At 48.2% G+C, this 13,759-nt stretch overlaps 1 protein-coding gene across 11 annotated transcripts in view; it reads left to right on the top strand.

Annotated features, from left to right (window-relative positions):
- TRPM4 (transient receptor potential cation channel subfamily M member 4) overlaps positions 1–13,759 on the top strand; it is a 54,848-nt gene that overhangs the window by 36,702 nt on the left and 4,387 nt on the right. For 10 of the 11 annotated variants that reach the window (XR_010115257.1, XM_055240342.2, XM_055240340.2 and 7 more), the window contains 4 exons: positions 1,504–1,944; positions 5,464–5,596; positions 5,775–5,949; positions 7,119–7,296. Coding sequence is in view for 10 of the 11 variants with exons in the window: in XM_055240342.2 (XP_055096317.1) it covers positions 1,504–1,944; positions 5,464–5,596; positions 5,775–5,949; positions 7,119–7,296 (927 nt within the window). In the remaining variant the exon portion in view is untranslated. The remainder of the gene's footprint in view (positions 1–1,503; positions 1,945–5,463; positions 5,597–5,774; positions 5,950–7,118; positions 7,297–13,759) is intronic. The other variant, XM_055240343.2, reaches the window with a different exon arrangement.

Below are 13,759 nucleotides of genomic sequence, written 5' to 3'. Positions count from 1 at the left end.
CTCCGCTGAAGTATAGTGGCTTGATCTTGGCTCACTGCAGCCTCAACCTCTCAGTGTCAAGTGATTCTCCTGCCTCAGCCTCCTGAGTAGCTGGGATTGCAGGTATACACACACCTGGCTAATTTTTTTTTTTTTTTTTTTCAGTAGAGATGGTGTTTCACCATGTTGCCCAGGCTGTTGTTGAGCTCCTGGGCTCAAGTGATCTGCCCACCTTGGCCTCCCAAAGTGCTGGGATTTCAGGCTTGAGCTACCATGCCCAGCCTCACTTTTTTCTTTCTTTTTCTTAAATAGCAGCTTTATTGAGCTGTAATCCACATATTATACAGTTCACCTGCTTAAGGTATACAATTCAGTGGTTCTTGGTATACTCACAGAATTGTGAAATCATTACCACAATTCATTTTCAAACGTTGTCATCACTCCAACAAGAAACTCTGTACATACTTAGCGCTACTTTTCATTTTCCCAGCCCTAGGCAACCATTAATTTACCTGCTGTCTCTGGGTTCGCCTGTTTTGCACACTTCACATAAGTGGAGCCATGCACTCTGGTCTTTTCTTCTTCTTCTTTTTTTTTTATTTTTTGAGACGGAGTTTTGCTCTTGTCGCCCAGGCTGGAGTGCAATGGCGCGATCTTGGCTCACCACAACCTCCGCCTCCCGGGTTCAAGCTATTCTCCTGCATCAGCCTCTCAAGTAGCTGGGATTACAGGCATGGGCCACCATGCCCGGCTAATTTTGTATTTTTAGTAGAGATGGAGTTTCTCCATGTTGGTCAGGCTGGTCTCGAACTCCCGATCTCAGCTGATCTGCCTGCCTTGGCCTCCCAAAGTGCTGGGATTATAGGCGTGAGCCAGTGCGCCCAGCCTGTTTCTACTTTAAATTTTTTTTTTTTTTTTTTAGACAGGGTCTTGCTCTATTGCCCAAGCTGGAGTGCAGTGGCATGTTCATGGCAGACTGCAGCCTGGGCCTCCTGGACTCAAGTGATCCTCCCATTTCAGCCTCCCCAGTAGCTGGGACTACAGGTGCTTGCCCCTACTACCGGCTAAATTTTTATTTTTATTTATTTTATTATTATTATTATTATTATTATTTTTATTTTTGAGACAGGGTCTCACTCTGTCGCCTAGGCTGCAGTGCATTGCAACCTCCGCCTCCCGGGTTCAAGCGATTCTCCCGCCTCAGCCTCCCGAGTATCTGTAACTACAGGCATGCGCCACCAGGCCTGGCTAATTTTTGTAGTTTTAGTAGAGACAGGGTTTCACCACGTTGGCCAGGCTGGTCTCCAACAACTTGGCTCAAGCGATCAATCCACCTCTTGACGGGAGATTTCAGAGGTCAGAGGTTAGATACAAGAGTCAAAAAACCCAATAAATTAGCGCTGGGCAGACTGAGTTTCGGGTCAGGCAGGGTCAGATGTGCCAAGCCAAAAGTCTCGATGATGGTGGAGATCAGGACTCAGAGGTCAGAGTGAGGCCTCCTCCCTTCTCTTCTCTCCCCCACAGGACGGCGGACCCAGCCGAGAAGACGAAGACGCCGCTGGGGGTCCCGCGCCAGTCGGGCCGCCCGGGTTGCTGCGGGGGCCGCTGCGGGGGGCGCCGGTGCCTACGCCGCTGGTTCCACTTCTGGGGCGCGCCGGTGACCGTCTTCATGGGCAACGTGGTCAGCTACCTGCTGTTCCTGCTGCTTTTCGCGCGGGTGCTGCTCGTGGATTTCCAGCCGGCGCCGCCCGGCTCCCTGGAGCTGCTGCTCTATTTCTGGGCTTTCACGCTGCTGTGCGAGGAGCTGCGCCAGGGCCTGAGCGGAGGCGGGGGCAGCCTGGCCAGCGGGGGCCCCGGGCCTGGCCATGCCTCACTGCGCCAGCGCCTGGGCCTCTACCTCGCCGACAGCTGGAACCAGTGCGACCTAGTGGCCCTCACCTGCTTCCTCCTGGGCGTGGGCTGCCGGTGAGTGCCCCGGGACCTCGGAACCCTGGCCCCTGGCCCCCTCTCATCCTTCCTGCCCACTCCCAGGGTCTCCACTCCCGGCTTCCCCGCAGCTGGGCAGCAGGTCAAGCCAACCCTGCTGATTGGAGACAAACAAACAAAACCCCTCTTAGGAAAGTCGGGCATGACGATTGCCCCAGGGTAATTGACTGGCTTCAGGGACGGCAGGATTCAGGAGAAAACCCCACTGTCCGCCACTCAGCCTCTGCTGCTATTTATTGCTAGGTCTGAAGGTTAACAGATATTTATGGGAGCGCCCCGACCTGGGTGCCAACCTCACCTCCGCCCTCCTCTTCCTCCACACAGCTCGTTGGTCTCAGGCCCCTTGCCCTCCTGCCCCCGACTTACTTCTTTCTTTCTTTCTTTCCTTCTTTCTTTCTTTCTTTCTTTCTTTCTTTCTTTCTTTCTTTCTTTCTTTCTTTCTTTTTCTTTCTTTCTTTCTTTCGTCTGTCTCTGTCTGTCTTTCTTTCTCTTTTCTTTCTCTCTTCTCTTTCTCTCTTTCTTTCTCTCTCTTTTCTTTCTCTTTCTTTCCTTTCTTTTTCTTTTTCTCTTTCTTTTCTTTCTTTCTCTCTCCCTCTCTCCTCTGCCCCTCTGCCTGCCTGCCTCCTTCCTTCCTTCCTTCTTTCCTTCCTTCCTTCCTTCTTTCCTTCCTTCCCTCCTTCCTTCCTTCTATCCCTCCAAGGTAAGGGTTTAACCCTTGCCCTGCCTGCATTATGGAGTATCCTGCATTAGGATACTCCTCCTTTTGAGGAGAGCAAACAGAAAAGTCTGTGGACACAACCTGGTGACTGTTTTTTTTGTTTGTTTGTTTTTGTTTTCTTTCTTTCTTTCTTTCTTTCTTTCTTTCTTTTCTTTTTTTTTTTTTTTTTTTGAGCCAGAGTTTTGCTGTGTCGCCCAGACTGGAGTGCAGTGGTACGATCTTGGCTCACTGCCACCTCCACCTCCTGGTTTCAAGCGATTCTCTTGCCTCAGCCTCGCGAGTAGCCGGTATTACAGGCATGCACCACTACACCCAGCTAAATTTTTTTGTATTTTTTTTGTAGAGATGGGGTTTTGCCATATTGGCCAGGCTGGTCTTGAACTCTTGGCCTCAAGTGATCCACTCGCCTTAGCCTCCGAAAGTGCTGAGATTACAGGTGTGGGCCACCGTGCCTGGCCAACAACCTGGTGACTGTTTACAAGGGACCTGACACATCCTGAATGGTTGACAGTGATGACAGTGATGATCCCTACTCAAGCTTTTTTCAGTACACACGCTGAGAGGCAGGCTTCCTCTAAGCTGTGTTAGCAGTGTTACAGAGCAATTCAACATAAATAATTTATTCAAGCAGGGAGCAAGATATGAGGGTTTTGCAGAACACTAATACTTCTGTTTGTCATTTGTTGTGTTTTGTATAAAGTGACTTTTGAGATGAAAGGGCTAAGGCCATATACTACCATGCTCTAGGATTGCCAGTGATATTTTGGACAGTTTATCAAGCCCACTACTTTCCAGGTGAAAAATGGAAAGATCTCAGCTTCAAAGGGAGAAATGGGCCTGGCATGGTGGCTCATGCCTGTAATCCCAGCACTTTGGGAGGCCGAGGCGGGTGGATCACCTGAGATCGGGAGTTTGAGACCAGCCTGCCCAACATGGTGAAACCCCATCTATACTAAAAATACAAAAAATTAGCCAGGCGTGGTGGCAGGTGCCTGTAATCCCAGCTACTCGGGAGACTGAGGCAGGATAATTGCTTGAACCTGGGAGGCGGAGGTTGCAGTGAGCCAAGATCACGCCATTGCACTCCAGCCTGGGTGAAAAGAGCAAAACTCCGTCAAAAAAAAAAAAAAAAAAAGGGAGAAATGTCTAATCATCTCCAGAATTGAATGGATGAATCATCCTTTGTTTTGCCAGTTCCCTCTAGATGGACATTTAGGTTCTCTCTCTCTTTCTTTCTTTCTTTTTTTTTTGTTTTAAATAGAGACAGGGTCTCACTGTGTTGCCCAGGCTGGTCTCAAACTCCTGGGCTCAAGCAATCCTCCCACCTTGGCCTCTCAAAGTGCTGGGATTACAGGCGTGAGCTACTATGCCCAGCCTTCTGTTTTTTTATTATTCCAAAATAATAAAAGTTTACATCCCAGATGTAAAGTTTATGGGTCAAAGGGTACATACATTCTTGACATGGATAGATTTCCTTCTAAGTAGCTTCACCCATTTCCACACCTGCCATCAGGGTAAGAGAGTGCCCCCTTGAGGCCATGCTCAACAATGCCTGATACTTTCACTCTAAAATGTAGCTCTCAATTTAACTAAAAAAAAATCTGCCAATTTAATGGGTAAACATGACCTCTCCTTGTTATAATTTATGCGCTCTTGACTACCAGGTAGGTTGGACATCTTTTCCTAAGCTTAATGGCCACACGTGCTTGTGTCCCGTTGTTATTTTATTTTATTTTATTTTTTTTTGAGACGGAGTCTTGCTCTGTCGCCCAGGCTGGAGTGCAGTGGCGCCATCTCGGCTCACTGCAAGCTCCTCCTCCCGGGTTCACGCCATTCTCCTGCCTCAGCCTCCTGAGTAGCTGGGACTACAGGCACCTGCCTCCACGCCTGGCTAATTTTTTGTATTTTTTAGTAGAGACGGGGTTTCACTGTGTTAGCCAGGATGTTCTCGAGCTCCTGACCTTGTGATCCACCCACCTCGGACTCCCAAAGTGCTAAGATTACAGGTGTGAGCCACTGCGACCGGCCACCCTCCCGTTTTTTTAATTGGGGTTCACTGATTTGTATATGTATAAATATATATACTCTTTATACTCTGGATCCTAATCCTTGGTAGTTTTGTTGGTCTTAATATCTTCATATCTTCTCGAAGTCTGTGGCTTGTCTTTTCACTTTCACTTTTGTCTGTTTCTTTTCTTTCTTTTTTTTTTTTGAGCCTGCCTCGGCCTCCCAAAGTGCTGGAAGTACAGGCGTGAGCCACCGCATCTGTCCATACACTAGGTTTTTAATCCATCCAAAGTTTAAGTACATGAGGATGCAAAATAGGGGTAGAATTTTTATTTTCCCCATAGGAATTACTGATGTTTACTGGCCTTTTGAACGTCCTCTGTGAATTGTACGTGACATCCTTTATCTCGCTTCCTTCCTATTCCTTCCTTTTGCTTATTAGTTTGTAGGGACTCTATATGTTTTGCCTTTTATAGGTTGGACAGATATTCCGGCAGTTTTTCCAGCTTGATTCTTACAGGGACCAGCTCTTTGCTAAGGCCATCGTTCATTCAGTCATTACTTAATAGGTGCAACCATTTTAAAAATGGGTGCCAGTGCCCTGCGTGGACCAGCTTGGCACTGAGTAAACCTGGGTAAACCCCGGGTGACTGGGAGGATCCTGCCCGGTGAAGGCTGCAGCTTCATCTGAAGGATGGCATTGGGAAAACTCCCATTTTCCTTGGCTTCTTGTGACACTTGAGTGACCCTTGTGGCGTCTCCCCACACCCCAGGCTGACCCGGGATTTGTACCAGCTGGGCCGCACTGTCCTCTGCATCGACTTCATGGTTTTCACGGTGCGGCTGCTGCACATCTTCACGGTCAACAAACAGCTGGGGCCCAAGATCGTCATCGTGAGCAAGATGGTGAGGGAGGGGCGGGGCCGAAGTGGGCGGGGCCATAGGGAAAGGGGTGGGGCCAGAGAGGGAGTGGTCTGTGGAGAAGGGGCGTGGCTTTGGGGAGCAAGGGGCATAGTTTTGGGATATAGGGGGTGGGGCCAGAGTAGGGAAGGGCGGGGCCAGACTCAGCCACATCTCCCCACAGATGAAGGACGTGTTCTTCTTCCTCTTCTTCCTCGGCGTGTGGCTGGTGGCCTATGGCGTGGCCACGGAGGGGCTCCTAAGGCCACAGGACAGTGACTTCCCAAGTATCCTGCGCCGCGTCTTCTACCGTCCCTACCTGCAGATCTTCGGGCAGATCCCCCAGGAGGACATGGACGGTAGGGGGGGATGACAGGGCCTGACAGCCTTCCTCTGAGTCTCTGTCCCCGCTCCCTGAGTCTCTGTACCCCTGTCTTTAAGAAAATGTCTGTCTCTCTGAGTCTCTGTCTCCCTCTTTCTCTGGATCTCTGAGTGATACCCTATATTCCCCATCATCATCTCTCTGGGTCTCTGCCTACCCCACCCCCTCTGTCCTTCTGTCTTTCTTTCTTTTTTTTTTTTTTTTTTTGAGATGGATGTTAGAAATGTTTGTTTTGTGGTGTCGTAAAGAAATAGTACTTGAACATAAATTTAATTTTTTTAGTGAGGTCGTTTTTATTTTTTGTAGAAAGGGTACACTCGCCAGCAGTTTTGTCATGAGAGTACACCAAACAAAGGAGATAGGGTCATTTATAACCTGACGCGTCTATTTTACTGCTGTGTCTGGTTTTTATTGGCTGGAACCGGACTTTACATTTTGTATTTGTCTTGATTGGCTAGTAACTTAGAAGTTTTTAAAAGAAGCAAAGGCAGAGGAGAACAAAGGAAGGAGGAAGTAACTTGTGGAATGTTGAGAAAGGTAAAAACACTTTTAAATAAGGAAGAGGAACAGGCTATGACCTAATGCTTGCTTGGACCAGTATAAGTATGTCAGGGCAAATATTTAGGCTAAATTGTGGGAGCTAAGAATATAAAGTACATTGATTTATTTTTTATGGCTAGTAGATATTTAAGAATGTTAGTGCAGGTCTTTGAATACATTTTGTTTCTAAGAGAAGTTACTATTTATTGTTAATTAGAGGGAGGAAAGTCTTTGAACAGAAACCTATACGTTACTTTTTACATGGAGTTTTGCTCTTGTTGCCCAGGCTGGAGTGCAATGGCACGATCTCAGCTCACTGCAACCTCCACCTCGCAGGTTGAAGCGATTCTCCTGTCTCAGCCTCCCGAGTAGCTGGGACTACAGGCACGTGCCACCACGCCTGGCTAACAGTTTTGTATTTTTAGTAGAGACAGGGTTTCATCACATTGGTCAGGCTGGTCTCGAACTCCTGACCTCAGGTGATCCGGCCATCTCAGCCTCCCAAAGTGCTGGGATTACAGGCGTGAGCCACCGCGCCTGGCAGTCTTCCTGTCTTTCTTAGGTCTCTGTCCCCCTCACCCCATCTCTGAATGTCTCTCTTCACAGTGGCCCTCATGGAGCACAGCAACTGCTCGTCGGAGCCCGGCTTCTGGGCACACCCTCCCGGGGCCCAGGCGGGTACCTGCGTCTCCCAGTATGCCAACTGGCTGGTGGTGCTGCTCCTTGTCATCTTCCTGCTCGTGGCCAACATCCTGCTGGTCAACTTGCTCATCGCCATGTTCAGGTGAGGCCTGACTGCTCTCTGATCCGACCCCACCCAGCATGACCCGTGGCCCTCTCATGACTCTTGAACCCTGTCTAATGAATTCTGTCTTTAGTCCCTGAACTCTGATCCAATCTAATGCTGCCTTCTCCCCAAACCCAACCAGACCCTGCTTGTGACTTGGACTTTGGACTGATCCTCTCCCTGAGCCCAGGTTGAACTTCCTTATTTTTATTTTTTTGAGGCAGGGTCTCACTCTGTCACCAAAGCTAGAGTGTGGTGGTGTGATCATAGCTTACTGCAGCCTCGACCTTCTGGACTCAAGCAATCCTCCTGCCTTAGCCCCATAAGTAGCTGGGACTACTTAAAATTAGCCAGGCCAGCATGCCTGCCTAATTAAAAACATTTTTTGGAGAAAGGGTTTCTCACTATGTTGTCCACGCTGGTCTCGAGCTCCTGGACTCAAGTGATCCTCCCTCCTCAGCCTCCCAAAGTGCTGGGATAATCTGTTGCCTAGGCTGGAGTGCAGTGGCAAGTTCTCAGCTCACTGCAACCTCGGCTTCCCATTCCCCCACACCCGGTTAATTTTTTGAATTTTTAGTAGAGACAGGGTTTCACCATGTTGGCCTTGAACTCTTGACCTCAAGTGATTGGCCCACCTGGGTCTCCCAAAGTGTTGGGATTACAGGTGTGAGCCATGGCGCCCAGCCAACTTTGTTTTTTATTGTGGTAAAATTATATAAAACTTCCCATTTTTACTTTTTTTTTTTTTTTGATGGAGTCTCACTCTGTCGCCCAGGCTGGAGCGCAGTGGTGCGATCTCAGCTCACTGCAAGTTCCGTCTCCCGGGTTCATGCCATTCTCCTACCTCAGCCTCCCGAGTAGCTGGGACTACAGGCACCCGCCACCATGCCCGGCTAATTTTTTTGTATTTTTAGTAGAGACGGAGTTTCACCATGTTAACCAGGATGGTCTCAATCTCCTGACCTCGTTGATCCACCTGCCTTGGCCTCCCAAAGTGCTAGGATTACAGGCATGAGCCACCGCGCTCGGCCTTTATCTTTTTTTTGAGATGGAGTCTTGCTCTGTCGCCCAGGCTGGAGTGCAATGGTGTAATCTCAGCTCACTGCAACCTCCGCCTCCCAGGTTCAAGCGATTCTCCTGCCTCAGCCTCCCGAGTAGCTAGTACTACAGGCATGTGCCACCACACCTGGCTAATTTTTTGTATTTTTAATAGAGATGGGGTTTCACCATGTTAGCCAGGATGGTTTTGATCTCCTGACCTTGTGATCCACCCGCCTCAGCCTCCCAAGGTGCTAGAATTACAGACATGAGCCACCGCGCCCAGCGGTCATTTTTACCATTTTTAAGTGTACAAGTCAGTGATATTAATTACATTTACAGTGTTCTGCAACCATCACCACTATCTATTTCCAATACGTTCTATCAGCCAGAACAGAAAGTGTGTCCCCATGAAACAGCAACTCCCCACTTCCCCCCCCGACAGGTTTTGGTAACCTCTAGTGTATTTTCTGTCTCTATGGATTTAGTCTAGATGTTTCATGTAAGTGGGATTATGCAATATTTGTCTTTTGGTGTCTGGCTGATTTTACTGAGCATGTTTTCAAGGCTCTTCCATGTTGTAGTGTGCATCAGAACTTCATTCATTCCGTTTTGTGAATGAGTAATATTCTATTGTACAAATAGACCACATTTGGGCCGGACGTGGTGGCTCATGCCTGTAATCCCAGCACTTTGGGAGGCCAAGGCGGGTGGATCGCCTGAGGTCAGGAGTTCGAGACCAGCCTGGCCAACATGGCAAGACCCCCCCTCCTTTACTAAAAATACAAAAATTAGCCGGGCTCATGTCTGTAATCCCAGCTACTCAGGAGGCTCAGGCACGAGAGTTGCTTGAACCCAGGAGGCAGAGGCTACAGTGAGCCAAGATCGTGCCACTGCACTCCAGCCTGGGCAACAGAGCGAGACTCCATCTCAAGAAAAGACCACATTTGATTTACCCGCTCATCTGTTGATGAACACTTGGGTTGTTTCTTTTTTTTTTTTTTTTTTTTGAGATGGAGTCTCGCTGTCGCCCAGGCTGGAGTGCAGTGGCGTGATCTCGGCTCACTGCAGGCTCCGCCCCCCGGGGTTCACGCCATTCTCCTGCCTCAGCCTCCCAAGTGGCTGGGACTACAGGTGCCCGCCACCTCGCCCGGCTAATTTTTTCTATTTTTAGTAGAGACAGGGTTTCACCGTGTTAGCCAGGATGATCTCGATCTCCTGACCTCGTGATCCGCCTGCCTCGGCCTCCCAAAGTGCTGGGATTACAGGTGTGAGCCACTGAGCCTGGCCACACTTGGGTTGTTTCTGCCTTTTGGCTATTGTGACTAATGCTTATTGGAACATTGGCATGGAAGTATCTATTTGAATCCTTGTTTTTGTTTCCTTTGGGTGCATATCTAAAAGTGGAATTCCTGGGTCATATGGTAATTCTATGTATAGCTTTTTGAGAAACCACCAAACTGGTTTCCACAGCAGCTGCACCATTTTCCATTCTCACCAGCAGTGTATGAGGGTTTTAATTTCTCCACATCCTAGCCAACACTTGTTATTTTCCTTTTGTAAAAATTATAGTCATCCAGCGGGTGTAGTGGCTCATGCCTGTAATCCCAGCACTTTGGGGGGCTGAGGTGGGAGGATTGCTTGAGCACAAGAGTTCGAGACCAGCCTGGGCAACATAGCGAGGCTGCTGTCTCTACCAAAACACCAGAAATGAGATGCCACTTCACACCTGCAGCCTCAGCCTCCTGGGCTCAAGTGATCCTCCCACCTCAGCCTCCCAAGTAGCTGGGACTACAGTTACGTGCCACCACACCTGGCTTGTTTTTTTACTTTTATTTTATTTATTTATTTTTAGTAGAAACGGGGTTTCACCATGTTAGCCAGGATGGTCTCCATCTCCTGACCTTGTGATCCACCCATCTTGGCTGGATCCCAAAGTGCTGGGATTACAGGCATGAGCCACGGTGCCCAGCGGCTATTTTTTTTTTTTTTAATGAAACTCCTTTTTAATCCTATGTTGGGTCCCTCTGTTTGCTTCCTTTCTTGTTGGCATGATTTTTGCTGAGAAAATATAAAATTTCATTGGCTTTGGTTTTTTTTTTTTTTTTCAGAGATGGGGTCTTGCTATATTGCCCAGGCTGATCTTGAACTCCTGGGCTCAAGCAGTCCTCTTGCCTTGGCCTTCCAAAGTGCTGGGATTATAGGCATGAGCCCCTGTGCTGGACCTATTGTATTAGTTTCCTAGGGCTGCCAAAGTACCAAAAACTGTGTGGCTTTAAATCACAGAAATTGTCTCACAATTCTGGATGCTAGAGGTCCAAAATCAAGGCATCCACCAAGTTGTTTTCTTTTTTTTTTTTTTTTTTTTTTGAGACGGAGTCTCGCTCTGTCGCCCAGGCTGGAGTGCAGTGGCACAATCTCGGCTCACTGCAAGCTCCGCCTCCCGGGTTCACGCCATTCTCCTGCCTCAGCCTCTCCGAGTAGCTGGGACTACAGGCGCCTGCCACCACGCCCGGCTAATTTTTTGTATTTTTAGTAGAGACGGGGTTTCACCGTGGTCTCGATCTCCTGACCTCGTGATCCGCCCACCTCGGCCTCCCAAAGTGCCAAGTTGTTTTCTTCTGAGGGGTGTTGGGGAGAGTCTGTTCCGTGCCTCACCTGTCATGTCTAGTGCTTTGCTGGCCATCTTCGGCTTCTAGTTGCATCGTTGAAACTTCTGCTTTCATCTTCCACATTTCCCCTTTTAATAAAACATTACTTAAATTGGATTAGGGACCACCCTAATAACTTCATTTTAACTTGATCACATCTGTAAACTCTATTTCCGAATAAAGCTACATATTTCATAAATAAAAAAAATTTAAAAAGGTCTCATTCTGAGGCACTATGGGTTATGACTTCAACATCTTTTTTTTTTTTTTTTTTGAGACAGTCTTGCTCTGTTACCCAGGCTGGAGTGCAGTGGCGTGATCTCGGCTCACTGCAACCTCCGCCTCCTGGGTTCAAGCGATTCTCCTGCCTCAGCCTCCCGGGATCACAGGCGCCTGCCACCATGCCCAGCTAATTTTTGTATTTTTAGTAGAGACGGGGTTTCACCATGTTGCCCAGGCTGATCTTAAACTCCTGACCTCAGGTGATCCACCTGCCTCGGCCTCCCAAAGTGCTGGGATTACAGCCATGAGCCACTGGACCTGGCCGGGCTTCAACATATCTTTAGGGGGATACAATTCAATGCATGACACTCATAGACTTATGAGTTTATTTCTGGACTTTCAATTCTATTCCACTGGTCTGTGCCTATCCTTATGCCAGTACCACAGAGTTTTTTGGTGTTTTTTTGAGACGGAGTCTCGCTCTTGTCACCCAGGTGGGATTGCAGTGGCGCGATCTCTGCTCACTGCAACATCCCCATCCTGGGTTCAAATGATTCTCCTGACTCAGCCTCCTGAGTAGCTGGAATTACAGGCACCTGCCACTACACCTGGCTAATGTTTTTGTATTTTTAGTAGAGACGGGGTTTCACCATGTTGGCCAGGCTAGTCTTGAACTCCTGACCTCAGGTGATCTGCCTCAGCTTCCCAAGGTGCTGGGATTACAGGCGTGAGCCACCATGTCTAGTCCATACAGTTTTGATTACTGTAAGTTTGTAGCAAATTTTGACATTGGAAGTATGAGTCTCCTTTGTTATTTTTGAAGATTGTTTTGGCTATTCTGGGCCTCCTGCAATTCCATATGAACTTGCAGATCAGAGTTTCCATGTCTGTCAAAAAGGTTGCTGGAATTTTCTTTTTTTTTTTTTTTTTTTTTTTTTTTTTTTTTTTTTGAGACGGAGTCTCGCTCTGTCGCCCAGGCTGGAGTGCAGTGGCGCGATCTCGGCTCACTGCAAGCTCCGCCTCCCGGGTTCACGCCATTCTCCTGCCTCAGCCTCCCAAGTAGCTGGGACTACAGGCGCCCGCCAACACGCCCGGCTAATTTTTTGTATTTTTAGTAGAGACGGGGTTTCACCGTGTTATCCAGGATGGTCTCGATCTCCTGACCTCGTGATCCGCCCGCCTCGGCCTCCCAAAGTGCTGGGATTACAGGCTTGAGCCGCCGTGCCCGGCTTTTTTTTTTTTTTTTTTGAGACGGAGTTTCACTCTTGTTGCCCAGGCTGGAGTGCAGTGGTGCGATCTCGGCTTACCACAACCTCTGCCTCCCGGGCTCAAGCGATTCTCCTGCCTCAGCCTCCCGAGTAGCTGGGATTACAGGCATGTGCCACCACGCCTGGCTAATTTTGTATTTTTAGTAGAGATGGGGTTTCTCCATGTTGGTCAGGCTGGTCTCGAACTCCCGACCTCAGGTGATCCGCCCGCCTTGGTCTCCCAAAGTGCTGGGATTACAGGTGTGAGCCACCGCGCCCAGCCAGTTGTTGGAATTTTCATAGGGATTGCGTTGAATCTGTAGATTGCTTCGGGTAGTATTGATATTTCATCTAGGTGTTCTTTTTAATGTTTTTCCAGCAGTATTTGGTAGTTTTCAGGCTACAAATCGTTCACCCTTTTGGTTAACTTTATTCCTAGGTGCTTAACCTTTAGATACTGTTTAAGTGGAATTGCTTTTCCTTTTTGGATTGTTCATTGCAGGTGTGTAGAAAAACAACTGATTTTTGTGTGATCTTGTACCCTGCAACTTTGCTGAATCTGCAGCCCTAGAAGCTTTCTTGTGATTCTCTGGCATTTCCTATATATAGGATCATGTCGTCTGTGAATAGAGATATTTTTACTTCTTCCTTTCCAATTTGGATGCCTTTTATTTTATTTTTTTTGTTTAATTGTTCTAGCCAGAACTTCCAGTACAGTGTTGAATAGCAGTGGCAAAAGTGGACATCCTTGTCTTGTCCCTGATCTTAGGCAGAAAGCTTTCACTTTTTCACCATTGGGTATGATGTTAGCTGTGGGTTTTTCAGAAGTACCTTTTCTCATGTTGAGAAAGTCTATTTCTATTCCTAGTTTATGATTTTTAAAAATTATGATGCATGGTGGCTTATGCCTGTAATCACAATACTTTAGGAAGCCAAAGTGGGAGGATCACTTGAGGCCAGGAGTTCAAGACTGACCTGGGCAACACAGTGAGACCCTATCTCAATAAAAAAATAAACAATTTGCCAGGCATGGTGGTGCATGCCTGTAGTCCCAGCTACTCAAGAGGCTGAGGTGGGAGGAAGGCTTGAGCCCAGGAGGTCAAGGCTGTGGCTTCAGTGAGCCATGATTTCACCACTGCCATGATCGTGCCAGCAACAGAGTGAAACTTTGTCTCAAAAAAAAAAAAAGCCGTGCGTGGTGGCTCACGCCTGCAATCCCAGCACTTCGGGAGGCCGAGGTGGGCAGATCATGAGGTCAGGAGATCGAGACCATCCTGGCTAACACGGTTGTAGGGGCCAGCC

Source organism: Symphalangus syndactylus, chromosome 13 (assembly GCF_028878055.3).
Source record: "Symphalangus syndactylus isolate Jambi chromosome 13, NHGRI_mSymSyn1-v2.1_pri, whole genome shotgun sequence".
Taxonomy (NCBI): domain Eukaryota; kingdom Metazoa; phylum Chordata; class Mammalia; order Primates; family Hylobatidae; genus Symphalangus; species Symphalangus syndactylus.
The sequence above is the reverse complement of the archived record's forward strand: the minus strand, read 5'-3'. Positions and strand labels throughout refer to the sequence as shown.